Here is a 17,350-nt window from a genome sequence, read left to right as displayed (position 1 = left end):
TCTGGATGATGAAATGCGACGACAATCATGCCTTGAAATTGCCAGTAAATATTTAACACTATTCCTGGCGGGGGGGCCTCAGGAGCCCCCTGAGGTTTTTTGGTTATTTCTCCCAAACGCGTTGAGCTAGGAAGCTCAAATTTTCTGACATTTCCTAAAAGGCTTCTACGCAACATGTCTGAAAATTTTGAGTTGATCTGACCTCAGGTCAGGTCACCAGAGGCGGTTTGGTGACCCTACCTCAGAAAAGTTTGCAATCACGCCAGAGCTGGAGTTTTTGACCGATCGATTTCTTCTCTTCAGGCTTTAGTTAGGGTACCAGTATGTGCAATTTGTATATCTCGGAATTTTGATATCGGTGACCTAAGGTCAGGTCAGTTTCGCGACCTCCCCATTATAAGTCAATGGGGGAAAAATCAACTCCCTGTTTTTACCACTAAAACGGGTCGGAATGGCCCCATATACCATACATGACTTCATATACGATCAACCTTCACTACCTTGAGGTCTGTTTTGCTGTTGGGCAGCTGTGAGGTCATGTGACGTCATCAAAGGTCACCAAAGGTTTTTGGCCAATAACTCCGTACAGGAACAAGATACAGACGCGTGGATGGTCTCATTGTGTTCAGCTCGTCAAGACGCATCGAATGATATACATGATGACCTCGAGGTCACGTGACCTGAGGTCAACCTTTGACCTTGACCTTGCGAGGTCAACATATATATCATTCGATGCGGATTGACGAGAGGATCACGATGATGCCCTTAGTTTGTTCCTATCTTGACTAATTCGAAAGTTATTCGAGAAAAACTCTCTCCATATCTAACGCCGCCATTTTGACTTTTTCGACCCCTGTGACGTCATCTTTGACCTGACCTGAAAATGACCTTTGTAAAAATTGTAGATCTTGACCGTGCGTATCCGATGCCGTTTACCGTTTGTCGATATCTTGCTTCGTTCTCGAGATCTCAGGGGGGCTGTAACAAATGTAATAAGTAAATAAACAATTTCTTCTTCTGTGATAGTCTGTTTTGGGACCTCTTGTTCGAGCCGTATAACCAACACGGTTTTTCTTTTCTTGAAGTATGTATTGCAAATTTGACGATAGAATACAAAAGTAATAAACAGTCGGCCGAGACTTTGAATAACGATACGTCAGGCCACTACGGCGGTTGGCTTTCGAATGCCTCTTTCACAGCTCCTGCTCGGCGTTCGGCGTCGGCCGCTATATTCAAACGTCATACACACACGTCATACATATAGATGTACGTCATATCATAGCACCAATCAGAAGCGGGCGAGGACAGGCGTCGCAGGTGAGGAGTGAGGACCATATAAGGGTATTGTAAGTGGGCGAGGGGGCTGGGCAGTAAGTAGGTACAGAGGGAGGTGGAGGACGGGGTAGGAACGAATTTCGTTACAGGGGCCGAATCGGCCCCCCCCCCGCCAGTTTCTTGTCCCGGCGGAGCCCGCCAGGAATAGGGTTAAGAATGCTAGTTCTGGACAAAGCAATGATATTTATGTGTGTTAGATAGGCAAGATGATCAACCCTGATATAGAATAGGGCGCAATGCGCCTGTGACACCTTCCTCACAGCTCAGCACCGACCTTGCAACATAAACTGCTGGAGAATTTTCCGCGTCTGGTTCAGGGAGCCCCTATGGCTTCTAAGCGCCGGCAATCCATGTGCTGAGGCTGGAGGCTGAGGAAACGACCTTGACTCAGATATGGAGCTAAGCCGAGCTGGGATTCTATCTACGAGTGTATGCTAGCAATACCTTGTCCAGGGCCAGGCGAACGTAGTGATGCGGTGCGATAAGCTGATCTTCATGCTTTGATCTCAGAAGTCTTTGATGTTCTATAGAATTAGCAATGATATGCGTTAGCTCTGATATGTATGAGGCCAGATGCGCAAGTCCCGCCGATCACAGTGGCAATAGAATGATATCAGCAATTAGCAAATGAGGAACAAAGTGACCAACATGTGTTCGTGTTACATATGCATTATGCAACAATGCATAGGTACAGTCTGTCTTAAAAGTACCGCGCAAAGTGACGGTGGATCCATCAAGCCTGACCGAGGAAGGGCCTGCTATAATTTGAAAGTCACCGAACCAATGGAGCTGGGGAATGGACGAGGATGTCCATTGCTTCGGTGACTCAAATTTGGCAGTCCTTCATCGGTCAGGCTTGATGGATCCACCGTCACTTTGCGCGGTACTTTTAACCCATTTATGCCCAGGAATATTGACCATCATGTAAATCGACGAAATCAAAATATGTTATGCTCCTACCAGGGCCTTGCATGGAATCGAAAATAATTTTTACCTGCAGCAAAAGTTTTTCGAGAGAAACGTAAAAAACATGCGTTGCGAAATCGCAACGAAGGGCACACCGGGCGCCATCAGCGTTGCGAAAACGCAACGACGGGCACATCAGACGGACATAAAGTACACTGAATGGCCGTATATGCTAATATGTTTTGACAAAACATCAATCAACCGTCGACAACTATTGCTTGAAAATGCGGAACCCACATCCCGTCATGCTCTATAACCCGCCTAAGAGCCTCATGAAGCATAACTTCATGATTCGCGAACGGGGAGATGGCAACACGGTCATTATCAACCATTTACTTTGTCCTTGCTGTTCATTTAAAGTTGTGGTCGACACGTATCCAAGGTGGTGCTTTCTTTTTGGAAGCTAGACAAAGCCATTACCCCCACCTATCAGACCCCACACTGAATACAATTAAACGGAGGATTGGGAGTAAACCAGTGCCTCACGTATGCGCGTATATCCGCAATCAATCTTAACCACCCTCCTAGGAGTAAAGTTAAATTCCATTGCAGGTTAGTCGTACCCACTCTCAGCAAAAAGAAAAAAAAAGGACCGATCCGGCTCTAACAAATTGCCCGCGTAAGGCGTAGCGCATCACAACAAATCGACTCCCAGCTTATCATGTTTACACCTAATCCAAAATTGTCATGGCCCCACTCTCAGCGACCTTCACGTGTAACCTCTTTCTCGAGACAATGCCAGGACAGAATGGTGATTCGATGTCAATCCGTCCTTCCCATCTTCCGGATAGTTGAATCCTCCTCCACGCCTCAACCCCCTGTTCCGGGCTGGACCGGCAACGTACATACATCGCAATCGGGCAGCTCACATAGGAGCGCGCCTGTAGCCGGGTGCAGTGAGTGCTTGGGAGGGGGGAAGGGGGTGGGTCATGGGTGGCCTGCCCACTGGCTGGGCTCAGTCTCCAGTCTACGATTAACCGTGTCCGCTCAGACAAATGTCTCCCCTAATTCCAATAATCCTGCTAGCTCTAAAAATGGTATGATTAGATAAAAGCCTATCAAAGTAAGAAAACAAGCGCCTATACTCCACATCAAGCAGCTTATGAATCTATGCGAGTTATGAATCCTAAATTTTTTTCCCAGACGCCCTCATTACCCCTGCCGAAGGGCTCAGCTACCCCCAGAGGGGGCCCACTATTTTCCGACCCTCAGTTATCTTTTCTAACGTACAGTTACGTACAGTTATCTTTGTAAATGTTGGTAGTCAGCAGATTCTATCCAGAGAATGGCGATGCCTGTCTGTCGCCTGATACCAGAATACATCCCCGTTATTCATTATATATGCACAATGTACATAGTACATAGATCCAATTTCCAAAGGACCTAATTATCTCTCAGCTCCGTTAGCATCGCCGATTGTTTGATGCATGAGTCCTTTTCCTACCTTACGATTTTCAGATGCATGGGAACACATTGCTTAGTGAACGAACAGCCCGAGGCCGATAATCTGCGAGAGAAAAAGAAAGGAGTGTTTGTGCCTGTTTGAGCCAGCAAATATGAAATGTGTCGCAACATTTTACGTGCGAACGCACCTTGCACTTAACATACCTATATACACGTCCCTCATGGCGTAGGCGGCGGAGTGGGGGGGGGGAGGGGGCACCGGGGCACCGTGCCCCCTTGATTTTGCCATTTTAACATTATCCCTATAGGCGTTGCATGGAAATGGAAATGGAAAGAATGGGACCAAAAGTCGGCAGTGCTCCCCCCCCCCCTTAATTGAAGATGTTCCACGGCTACAGCCTCATGGCTACAAAATGAGAGAAAGAAAGAGAGAGAGAGAGAGAGAGAGAGAGAGAGAGAGAGAGAGAGAGAGAGAGAGAGAGAGAGAGAGAGAGAGAGGAGAGAGAGAGAGAGAGAGAGAGAGAGAGGGAGGGAGGGAGAGAGTTGGGGAACGAGGAGGAGAGGGAGGAAGATGGGGGAGAGAAAGAGAGAACCCATAGCGTATCACGAGTGAAGTCTATTGTTGATATTCATACTTCCGCTACCCTGCCAATGTGCCCATCGTTGCGTTTTCGCAACACCGCTGTCTTTCCCATGTGCCCTTCGTTGCGTTCCCGCAACGCGACCGTAGTCATATTTGAAAATAGTCACAAACCCTTTTTGTAGCATTATTTCTTAACAAAATGCATATCTACGCTATTGTAGGGACTCTGCAGAATATGTTTGCACAATTTTCATTACGATATTATTAAGCACTTAGCCTACTTATCTTGTTTTTCGTGACGTCATCACTCACAAAACCTTCGACTTCACTCTGGGAGCTCTAGGCAGTAACTTACCGGCCGCACAGACTTGTAACTGCGTAGCATCATGCGCACATCCATGCTACACACGCTGAAACTTGTCTCATCGGTGAGTCTCTTTTACACACTTCTCAAGCTTCGATCACGTCGACGCTTGCTTGCGTTGCGAAAACGCAACGAAGGGCGTAAATGGGTTAAGACAGACTGTACATATATACGAAATCAAAATTAAATCGAAAGATATGTGTAGACCTGAAGTATAGACAAACAACCAAAGTAGCATTCAAAAGACTTGGAAAATTTATACTCATAATACTTTTTGGGACCAATAATTGAGTATGTAAGGGAAGCACAATCATAGATTATATCCTGTATTATTTATTTTGAAATTACGTAGCAAGCTATCTCAGCTTGGCGTCCACTGTCCAGACTTGTGGCTACTGCATACTTACAGTTACAGCTCCTTCGCGTCGCTCCGGGACCTCTATAGGTCACGGGAGCTGCTCCGGTAATCGATTACGGATACGCCGTTCACCAACCAATGAAACCGGCGTTCGTGAATACATAATGATACATCAGCTGATTGCAGACGCGACTGTCCACTGAACTTGCAGCGAATCAATGAAAGTCTGATTGGTGTAACATGCAGACGGGGTGCGAGTAGAGCTAATCACGATAAAGTATCGTGTCGGACCTGAGAATACACGTGTCCGGGGCTCCGTCATACATGGGGTGCTAGCGGACGCAGTGTGCTTATGACGAATCATTCGTCGACCGGGAGCCAAACCCCCAACCAGACCCCACACCGGCAGTACTAGTCACACAAAGTGAACAACCAAAACATGCATTAACTACCGGGATTAAAACACGCCAGCTGAGGCGTAGCGTGATGGGTGAGCGTCCGTCTGATGTTTTCCACGAGTGACGCTGCCTTGTCACGTCAGCGTACTGGCGTCGCGACTCGTCCACGGTTGCATTACGGCTAGCCCGTGCTAGCGTTGAGACTGGTCCGAGCTGGCGAACGCTTGGTCTGAGCTAACGCTGCGACTGGTCCGTGCTAGCGTCACGACTGGTCCTGCTAGCGTCACGGGTGGTCTGAGCTGGCATCACGGGTGGTCCGTGCTAGCGTCGCAGTAGGTCTGAGCTAGCGTCACGACTAGTCCGTGCTAGCTGGTCCGTGCTAACGTGACGGCCCGGCTGGTCCGAAGTGGCGTCACGGCTGGCTCGAGCTGACGTCACGGCTAGTCTGTCCCGGTGTCACGGCAAGTTAATCCCGACGTTACATACAGCTGGTCTGCGCCTTGACAGAGCTCCGATCAGGCCAACTGGAGCTTTTATGGCATTGCTCACTTCCTGGGCTGACTTCTTAATGACCTAAATCTCTGTCGTTAAGAAATAGTGACCTATAGAGGGCCCAGAGCGACGGCCAGGAGCTGTAAGTATGCAGTAGCCATAAGTCTGGACAGTGGACGCCCAGCTGAGATAGCTTGCTACGTAATGTTATAATAAATAATACAGGATAGAATATATAATTGTGCTTGCCTTACCAAGGGTGTCCCAAAAGTAAGGTCATGATTTAAAACTTAACCCGCGCACCGACGGGGGGGGCGGATATCCGCCCCCCCCTGAGGTTTTTCGCAAATAGCGGGAAAACCGCGGCGCGTAGCGCCGCGAAATTTGGTATGACTATAACCTCATCAATTTTACACATAGTGTGCAAGTTTGAACTTCCTACCTTTTAAGGTCAGGTCATCAGGTCACTTTGAATGACCCAACCTCAAGTCACTTTTTTGCAACTTTGTCACCGTGCCACAGCTACAGTAGATGTCGGAGGCCTTTGAAAGTCGCAGGATATTATTAGGTCATTAGTAGCTACAATTTGTATATCTCGGAATTTTGATATCGGTGACCTAAGGTCAGGTCAATTTCGCGACCTCCCCATTATAAGTCAATGGGGGAAAAATCAACTCCCTGTTTTTACCACTAAAACGGGTCGGAATGGCTCCATTTACTTTACATGACTTCATATACGATCAACCTTCACTACCTTGAGGTCTGTTTTGCTGTTGGGCAGCTGTGAGGTCATGTGACGTCATCAAAGGTCACCAAAGGTTCTTTGGGCAACGTTTGGCGTTTCTGGGCTCGATTACCGAGCCAAAAGTTAGGCTGGACACCGGCTAGACGGAGTTGAGGCCGAATCGGGCAAACGACTCAAACGACATGTCATTATACAGGATAGATTAGAGCACCAAGCTAATGATCAATTCACTTTAGTGCAATTGACATTAGCTGCCGGGCGAATGACATTACTTTCAGGTTCAGGCGACGACAGCGCCTCTCTGCCTCACCCAGCGGCGGGGGCACAACCCGCCAAATTAACAGGCGGCGCCACCATCGCCGTTTTCTACAGGGGCGCCTCAGGGTGCCATGGACTTACGTTGCCGGTGTAAAAGGTAATGTGTTCGTGTCGGCGATGGAAAATATTTACAAGGGTAAGTGTATGTACGAAACTGGTTAAATATAAAAATTAAAACCTTAATGTCAAAGACGGCCAGTGAACCAAATTATGTCATAAGGAAGAGACGACTTAAGAAATCAAGCGCACGCTTGGCAACGCTGGCAAGATTCTCTTTCCGCCGAGTAGTGAACAAGTGCGAAGATTCCCCGCCCCCATCCCCTCGCTACCACCCCCACCAGTAGCTTCCCATAGTTAGCTGCCATAACCTCCATGTTAGCTGTCTCCTCCAAACAGCCGGTGTTCTGTTCAGTACCGAGCCCCTTATGGGCTCGGTACCGTTTCTGGGCTCGATTACCGAGCCAAAAGTTAGGCTGGACACCGGCTAGACGGAGTTGAGGCCGAATCGGGCAAACGACTCAAACGACATGTCATTATACAGGATAGATTAGAGCACCAAGCTAATTTACCCTTTGTTTTAATGACGGGCCCTCTATAAGAGGTGAATTTCGACCTTCTCAGTTTTATGCCTACTGCTCGGTGTAGTTATGATCAAAAATGGTTTAAGCATGCAAGAAAATAATTTTATGGATGTACCTTGCACGTGTTAAAATTGGAAGTGATTCGGACTCTTACTTCTCGAGATATTTAACCCGCGCACCGACGGGGGTCTGCGCCAACTTCGCACCGACGGGGGGGGGGCGGATGACCGCCCCCCCCCCTGAGATCTCGAGAACGAAGCAAGATAGCGACAAGCGGTAAACGGCATCGGATACGCACGGCCAAGATCTACAATTTTTACAAAGGTCATTTTCAGGCCAGGTCAAAGATGACGTCACAGGGGTCGAAAAAGTCAAAATGGCGGCGCTAGATATTGAGAGAGTTTTTCTCGTATAACTTTCGAATTAGTCAAGATAGGAACAAACTAAGGGCATCATCGTGATCCTCTCGTCAATCCGCATCGAATGATAAATATTTTGACCTCGAAAGGTCAAGGTCAAAGGTTGACCTCAGGTCACGTGACCTCGAGGTCATCATGTATATCATTCGATGCGTCTTGACGAGCTGAACACAATGAGACCATCCACGCGTCTGTATCTTGTTCCTGTACGGAGTTATTGGCCAAAAACCTTTGGTGACCTTTGATGACGTCACATGACCTCACAGCTGCCCAACAGCAAAACAGACCTCAAGGTAGTGAAGGTTGATCGTATATGAAGTCATGTAAAGTAAATGGAGCCATTCCGACCCGTTTTAGTGGTAAAAACAGGGAGTTGATTTTTCCCCCATTGACTTATAATGGGGAGGTCGCGAAATTGACCTGACCTTAGGTCACCGATATCAAAATTCCGAGATATACAAATTGTAGCTACTAATGACCTAATAATATCCTGCGACTTTCAAAGGCCTCCAACATCTACTGTAGCTGTGGCACGGTGACAAAGTTGCAAAAAAGTGACTTGAGGTTGGGTCATTCAAAGTGACCTGATGACCTGACCTTAAAAGGTAGGAAGTTCAAACTTGCACACTATGTGTAAAATTGATGAGGTTATAGTCATACCAAATTTCGCGGCGCTACGCGCCGCGGTTTTCCCGCTATTTGCGAAAAACCTCAGGGGGGGGGCGGATATCCGCCCCCCCCGTCGGTGCGCGGGTTAAGTTTTAAATCATGACCTTACTTTTGGGACACCCTTGGTAAGGCAAGCACAATTATATATTCTATCCTGTATTATTTATTATAACATTACGTAGCAAGCTATCTTAGCTGGGCGTCCACTGTCCAGACTTATGGCTACTGCATACTTACAGCTCCTGGCCGTCGCTCTGGGCCCTCTATAGGTCACTGGAGCTGCTCCGGTAATCGATTACGGATACGCCGTTCACCAACCAATGAAACCGGCGCTCGTGAATACATAATGATACATCAGCTGATTGCAGACGCGACTGTCCACTGAACTTGCAGCAGATCAATGAAAGTCTGATTGGTGTAACATGCAGACGGGGTGCGAGTAGAGCTAATCACGATAAAGTATCGTGTCGGACCTGAGAATACACCTGTCCAGGGGCGCGGTCAGACATGGGGTGCCAGCGGGCGCCGTGTGCTTATGATGAATCATTCGTCGGTCGGGAGCTGACCCCCAACCAGACCCCACACCGGCACTGCTAGTCACACAAAGTGAACAACCAAAACATGCATTAACTACCGGGATTAAAGCACGCCAGCTGAGGCGTAGCGTGATGGGTGGGCGTCCGTCTGATGTTTTCCACGAGTGACGCTGCCTTGTCACGTCAGCGTACTGGCGTCGCGACTCGTCCACGGTTGCATTACGGCTAGCCCGTGCTAGCGTTGAGATTGGTCTGAGCTGGCGTCACGGCTGGCTGGAGCTGGCGTCACGGCTAGTCTGTCCCGGTGTCACGGCTAGTTGATTCCGACATTACAGCTAGTCTGTGCCTTTACAGAGCTCCGATAGGGACAACTGGAGCTTTTATGGCATTGCTTACTTCCTGAGTTGAGTTCTTAGTAACCTAAATCTGACCACACATCCTGTAGTTTCTAATTACAATGGACCGTATTATGGATGCTTTATCGTAGCGTAGTTTCAGTCAAATTCTGGCAGTCGCATAGCCGCTCTAAGTTGCAAAACTTAGAGCGACTATGCAAATAGAACTTACGCATTTTATAATTTGAAATAAACCCACAGAGTTGGGACCAGATTCCTAATTCGAGAATGATCATTTCACGCAAAACTAAGACTGCTGTTTGTATCATCCTTGTCGGCAACAGCAAAGTTTTTTCACTAACTCACATAGCCATGGTCACCGCTGATGCAACGGACAAGGTCAAAGGTCAACGGCATAGCATGATTCATGCTCTACTCGACCGAATGCGTAGCTGCACCTTGAAGGCACATAGATCGCCACAGCAGGTGTGCCGGGCCGGGAGTTGTGTGCAGTGTGCGGGGAAGGCCACAGCCAGCACTAAGTTACGGAACCCCTGCAAGCGGTCGCCTGGATGGCACCGAAATGTGGCACGCGGTCACCTAGATTCCACCAAAGCGTGGCAGGCAGTCTGCAGGACACCAAATCGCGGAAGGTGGTCAGCTGGACACCACTAAATCGATAAGTCTGTGGCGACTGCGGCGCTTACGGCTTCGCGACATGCACCGGCTTTCTGCGGCCATCGATCGCAGGTGGGGGAGGATAAACTACCTACCTATACAGCAGCCTGCAGGACGTTATAATCAGCTCTAAAGATTATGCATCGGTATAAAGTTAACTCTAATGCAGAGCTCCGCCTGCTCTTTTGAAAGAGCAACATAAATCAATGGATTGCTCATCAGAGTTGACCTATCCACATCGCCTTTGACATGTCTACTGCCTGAGTCGTGACGTAATGTCACTGACTGCGACATCATCCAGTCAGTGCACCGGTACATCTAATAACTTACCCTCCGCCTGTCGGATTCGGCCCATCATCAACACTGTCACCATGGCAGCTGAGTCTCAGCTGTCGACGGTTCAATAGAACGCGTCACTTTTTATACCGGGGCCGGTGGATAAGGCGGATAGTTACCTGTAACAATTCTTGGCGCAAAGAATCTGAGCATCAGCTTGAAGTTGATGTTATAAGCCATACCTAGGGATGCTTTGGTTGGAATCACAATTCAGGACTTATAGCGAACATGCACAACATTTTTTGTTGAACGGAAGGATGAAAATTAAGTGGCTATGACAGAAAACAAAGGACAAATAACCACTTTTGACAGCTAACTACCCCAATCTGTACTGTGGGGAAAAGCAGAAAAAGTCGCAATGCACTGAGACTGGAACACTTTCATTCTGGCTTAAATTACTTCGCCCGGTATTGTTAAAATCACACTCGTGCATCTCATCATTCAAAAGAAAAACGTTACCCACAACGTAAAAATTTCCGTACGCCTCGCAATTCGCATAGGAATACAATTATTCTGATCATCCATCCATGTAACAGAAAAATGTCCACTTGAAAGTTTCAAAGCCCAAGGCGACCTCGCAGTTTTCTCTCAATTCTTTTCGACGCAAACAACTGGCTCTGCCGGCGCGTTCGCCGCAGCTCATTTCGCCCTGAGCGCCGGTCGCTCCCCTCGTCGCCGCGGGTCAAGTGCGGGCGTTCGAGTGTTGACTTCGTTATGCCTCAGTTGGGCGAGCGCCCCAGGGAAGAGCGCTAGTGCCGGAGGAGCCAGTCTCCTAGGGGGAGCGGCGTGCTGTGTGCCGTGCTGTGGGAGGCAGTGGCAGTAGGGCTTATTGGCTGACGATCTATTTTTTAGAGCGATTCCACTCCTCTCTCTCTCTCTCTCTCTCTCTCTCTCTCTCTCTCTCTCTCTCTCTCTCTCTCTCTCTCTCTCTCTCTCTCTCTCTCTCTCTCTTTCTCTCTCGCTCTTTCTCTCTCCCCTTCTCCACGCTATAATCCAAATGGCATTAAAGGTGATACGTTTACCCTACACACAGAAAAATATTAACACCGTTAGCGGTGTAATTGCACAGTACATATCTGAGCAGAACACTGAACACTGTTAGGAGGGTTGGGTGTTTTGCTACATGTAGTAAAACACCCAACCCTCCTAACAGTGTTCTATTACCTTCTTCCTGGTGTTCATTTGGAAGCGCGAGTAATTTAAGCGGGGAAGGGACTAAATTAACTTTCCTCAAGTGCTCAGATATGTACTGTGCAATTACACCGCTAACGGTGTCAATATTTTTCTGTGTGTAGTAAGTTCTAAGTTGAAGCTCAAACAAGTCAATTTTCACCATAACTAGTTATAGTTGTTGGTAGCAGTTTAGGTACAAAACAAGGACTTGAATCACCAAAAAAAAAAACTTTTACCTACTTCCGACAACTTTTGCACCGTTCATCAGGTTTTATGTCAGAAAACTTAATTTGGTTTGGTTGGCTGCTAGTCGTCAATGTTGTTTACAAATAATCCAGATGTATTTCCCCTGGTGCCTCTATTGCCCGATCAGCGTCACTTTGTAACTGCCCCCACCTGCTGGTGGTCATACCAAGATGGCGGCGATGATGCACACCGGTCAGACTCGGTCGGCGGGCAAACAGCGGTCCCGATGGGAGGATAACCGGTTCCCGAGGGACGCGCTGCGCCGACTGCCGCCGTCTTCATCCCCGGCAGTGGGTCGTGTTTACCTCAAGCTGCAGAACCGGGCTGGCGTCTGAGCACTTCAACTGAGAACTCGGGAAGAGCCGGTGGACGGGCCACGCTCACTCCAGTCGTGTTTGCCCAGTCACGACCACGACGGCGGTGGAGCACAACTGTGACGGCTGGTGGACGGGCCCTTCTCCTTTGATCGATTCCAGGGAGACCTCGCCCGTTTACTCGGGAGGGACTGAAGGATGATCAGCCCTTCCTTCCGGTGACTCCCGATGATGATAAAGTGGTGGGCTAAGTGACGATAACTTCTCGATACCTGCACCTGGCCTGTATTGGGGAATAGCTTGGCGGACTAACTCAACTTGCGCCTCAGAGAAAGACTTCTAACAGCATAGAAGAGTACCTATATTGGTAATGCACTGCCCGCTCCGGAAATAGACGTCCCTGCCGTTCTCAAAAGTTAATGTAAAACTGCAAATGTTATGCTGGCAAACCTTTTTTATTTCATTTTGCTCCTATCCCACCTCATTTCAAGTAATGTTACTTCTTTTATAAGACCATCCAGTCTTCTTTCGCTGCCCAACTTCCTTTACCTTATGTCGTGTACGCCTATCATTCTCTTACTCAATACATCATTAGCAGGGGTGGACAAATGTGCTGAGTTGGGGTACCTAATGATTCATTAGGGTGTATCCCACATCCTCCATCGTATGGCTGATCTTAGGCCCATGGCAGCGGCCCACCCCCCTCCCCCTCCTCGCCCCTGTACTGCCTCCTTTGTCCCAACGTTCCTTAGACCTCAGCACCTAGTGCAGCGGCAGCTCTGACCGGAGAGGGGCTCGTCTCTGGCCCCTCCCCTCCGCTCCTTCCGTCTCTTGTGGCCAGTGTCTGTACCCACAGCTGGCCACAATACTGCGAACTGGCGCTTCTCCAGGGTCAACACTACGACTGGGTCGGACGGGGCCAAACTGGCCAACGGCCGAACGTTTACCGACGACAGAGGGGGGTCAACCAACTGTCATAAGAGGGAAGTAACTTAGAGAGGGTCCGTCCAACTGACAAAGAGGGGTCTCACTGGCTGACACAGAGGGTTCAACTGGGATAGAGTGGTCCCACTGGGTGATATATTCGTATATGCAGGGGTTCCACCAATTCACACATGCCTAAATTACCTATACTTTATACCGGCTGACACAGGAGAATGCACTCGGAAAAAAATGCAGAGCAGCATTAGAACCACGCCAATAGGGTCATTCCTACTCGCCTAAGGTATAGAAGTGAACAGGTACTATCCCCAAATCTCAGTGCAGAAGCTAATTGTTAAGGCTAATTTGTAAGGACTACTGTTGTATGTATTGTCCACAGGCCGCCATGCCGCCATGCACTATTTGGACCTCCTGGCGGTTTCTCATAAACTGTCGTACTGTGCTACCGTGCAGCAGCTTACTGTTGGATGTGTCGTAACTGATCGCCCATGTTTTACTGTTCCCAGTCCACCGTGCAGCAGCTGAGTGAGCTATCTGACCGCCCATGAATTACGGTTTCCAGACCACCGTGCAGCAGCTCACTGTTCCAGACCTGGGAGTCGCTTCTCCAAGAGGTCGAGTCCGACAGTCAGATGCACGCCGACATAGCCACTGTCTACGGTACGTAACAATTGTCTACGATACTTTGCAACCGTGTATATCGCGTACACTAGGCATGTAGTACATACTCGTATATACACTGTCACTGAATATCACAATTTACTGTCACTTACATAACCTTCATAACACATGCATAATTAGGTACGAATCATGTCTATGTTGAGCCGTACAAACTATTCTAACATAAGTATTTAATATTTGTATAATAGATATGTAACCGTTATGTCTAAGCGGATGAACATAACTGTTTCTAGAGAAACATGTATGGGCTCCTGTCCGGCTTGTGTGAGCGGGGTTGGAATGAATTTTCCAGTGCTCGTCCTGTATCTCTAGCCACTGGGTCGCTCCGTCGTGAAATGTCATGCGTGCTCACCTTCCAGCCAAGACTCCATTGTCCCACCCACCTGGTGCACCGTATGTGCAATGAACATGGCACACCTGAAATCCTGATACAGTGCGGTGGATGGAGTGCTCCACCAAGGTGACAGATATCGCGGTGGATATCAAGCTATGCACCTACATGATGTTTTTTGCATTGTGGCAATAGTTCATCGGCAGCACCCTAGCACACCAAAGTAGTATGTGCGACATTAAAACGTCTATAAATTTACTTAAAACATTATTCCAAACAACAAATCACAACACTTGTTTATTTATCACGATGTTGTTGTCTTCCTAATGATAAGATAGAGGAATCTGCGGGCAATGATTTATGCTGATAAGTGACGGTTATTATCACTACGCTATCATGCATGCCTCTACCATTACCACACCTGATGGCGAACATGCATACTAGAAACTGAACCCATTTCCGGCCTCTCCTTCATCCATGAGTGGCGGCGCCATCACCGAGCTACTTGTTCAGCCTCGATGCTCTGATTTTCGGCACGGCAGATTGAGCGCCGAGCCGCTACGGCCTTTGCCACCAAGTAACGTGCAGACGCTATCGATTCCCTGGGCCGCTCTCGGCCAGTCGATGCACAATGCACATATTATGCAGATGGTCAGACACGGCCCTATTCTGAACTGCTCTGTGATATGACTTCCATCACTCGGGCCGTTCTCAAGCAGGACTTTACTCAACTGCTGGCGGCAAACTATAGAGCAGAATGGAACTGCTCAATTGTGACTCAGAATGGAATGGCCTTATCAAAGAAAGTATCCGGAACTCCCGTTGCCGCATTCTTCTTCTGGTATCATTTGACGAAGTGCTGAACGGATACGGTCTGAATTAGTGCCAGAGGTGCTCTTACCTACTCTTCTCAAATTTAATGATGCTTCTTTCTGTTCAGCCATTTCACGACTTTTTCTTATTAGATATGTAGACAGTGCTTGTAAAAGACGGTCGAATACAAACAACATAATGCAAATTTTTTCTTATTGATAAGTGCTTAGTTACTTTTCAACTTATGAAATGAAATATTTCGGATGAAAAACGACCGAAAAAGTAGTACATGCTCGTGTCAGGTCCTGCATGATGAATGAACCAGCAGCACACAGCCGTTCAGAGTCTGCTTGAGTTGTGATGCATAGACACCCACTTCTGACGGAATGTTTTCCCCCACAGGGCGTCAGGTTTCACGAGCTATTGTCGAGAAGTCTTTCCATAGAAAAATACAGAGCAAGAAAATATTCATGCATAAGGAAAGCTACGAGGCAATCCTATTGAAAACGGACGAAATGCTTCAGAAGGTGAGTACGGAGCGATGTTTTTTCCGTCAGGTGCCTAGTTGTTATACCGCCGGAGCTGCCGGCCGCGGCTCCATTCGGTCTCCAGTGCCGCCGAGACAGACTGGCATGCAGTCGCTCTGCTTTGTTCCTCAGCTGCCGCGTTCGCTCAGAACGCCCGACAATTAAGTGGAGGTGAAACCACATCTCTCGGGATAATCCGCATCTGGTTCGTCCCGCGATATCTGCGATTCAGCGCGCATTGTATGTGGTTTAACGCGCTTGATGTACGGTTCAGGCTGTGAGCTTGCATATGTGGGATTCTCAGCCGTTATATGAGTACATATTTTGGTCCCTGACCCGTTGTGTGGGATCTGAGCTGTTGTATGTGGATTGTGGTGTCATAAATTGGCATGTGTAGCAACATTTCTTTTTTTCCAACACTTCCAACACTTCCCATTTTCATTCTTAACCCGCGCCCCACTGGGGTCTGTGTATAACAACTGGGGGGGGGGGGGCTATTCACAGCCCCCTCCTAACTCCGAAACTACTGGCCGATCGTCAAAATTCAAACGGCATCTGATAGCCCCGGAACAAACTGTTGAGCAAAACCTAATTTCATAAGTAAAAATTATCGATATTTGGCTTGTTCACTTTTTGGGCTCTGGCTGCCGTCTTACAAGTTAGATCAGATTGATTTTTGGTTTACACACTCGTGAATAGATGCTTTAGATACCCTGATGGTACCAAACTTGTACTTTGATTTTCAGGTCAGGGTCAGGTCATCATAGGTCACGGAAATCTTATGTCATAAGTCGGTCACGTGACATATGTTTTATGGTCCATTTAGGCCATAGATTTCGAATTCGGTGTCGCCTGTGTCATTTGAGGCCATTTTCATCTGAATATAGCTGAAGTCAGGTCACTTTCAGGTCAAAGAAGGTCAAATTTCAAAGTTGAAATTTTTCAACAAAGAAACATGTCTATCGGATGCAGTTTGAGCTCAGGAACACGATGGTGCTATTTATATTGGTGCCTACGATATCAAAAACGCACTGAAAAATTGATTTGAAAAATTTATAAATGTGATTTTTTGCAATAATGCGTATAACTTGACTATTTTTGAAGATATCTAGCTAAAACTTGCTATAGTAAGTCATAACCATGTGTTCTATCATATGTATTCCGGTTTTAAGTAAAAAAATAATTGAAAAAAATAAAGAAAAATTATTTTTGTATTTTGTTATATATAATTTTCGAAATTTTCAAAACTGAAAATCTGAGATAGCAGTTTGATAGCGCAGTCAATTCTTAGTCCTCTCATGCAAAGAAGTTGAAGCTAGCTTAAGAACTGAGCTCTTGAGAGCGATTGCCGGGGTTCAATGTTTTGCGTCGAAATAGGCCGAACATGACGTCACTCCGACATCATTTCCGGCCGACCTATGGTAGCTAAGAAGTTCATATTTTGACACAAGGTGTCAAATTGATGCAGCCAAAGGTACTGAAAGTTTGGCGTCGATACATCAAGCGGTTTGGAAGTTATTGTAGAAAAACGGGAGGGGGCTATGAAGTGGGGCGCGGGTGTGCATTTCAGATTATGGTCCATTTTTAGTGGCGTTATGTATTACTGCTCTCGTTTTCAGTATACCAGTGTGAATTCTGTTCTCGTTTCAAGTGTCACAACATGTGTTTCTGACCCGTTCTCATGAGTGTCACTAGTTTTGTCCCGTTTCCATTGCCATAGTGTAATTTCTGTCCCGTTTCCAGTCAAACAATGTTTATTTCTAACCCGTTTCCAGTGCCACAGTGTATATTCCTGCCCCGTTTCCA

General features: G+C 47.5%; 1 protein-coding gene across 15 annotated transcripts in view; it reads left to right on the top strand.

Moving 5' to 3' along the window:
• Window positions 1–17,350, top strand: part of LOC122379073 — a 184,527-nt gene that overhangs the window by 94,548 nt on the left and 72,629 nt on the right. For all 15 annotated transcript variants that reach the window (XM_043360995.1, XM_043360990.1, XM_043360993.1 and 12 more), the window contains 2 exons: window positions 13,755–13,852; window positions 15,420–15,544. In XM_043360995.1, the coding sequence (XP_043216930.1) occupies window positions 13,755–13,852; window positions 15,420–15,544 (223 nt within the window). The remainder of the gene's footprint in view (window positions 1–13,754; window positions 13,853–15,419; window positions 15,545–17,350) is intronic.

Source organism: Amphibalanus amphitrite, unplaced genomic scaffold (assembly GCF_019059575.1).
Source record: "Amphibalanus amphitrite isolate SeventyFive unplaced genomic scaffold, NRLGWU_Aamphi_draft 000070F_arrow, whole genome shotgun sequence".
In the NCBI taxonomy this organism is placed as follows: domain Eukaryota; kingdom Metazoa; phylum Arthropoda; class Thecostraca; order Balanomorpha; family Balanidae; genus Amphibalanus; species Amphibalanus amphitrite.
Note: the sequence above shows the minus strand (reverse complement) of the source record. Positions and strands in the feature narration are given on the sequence as shown.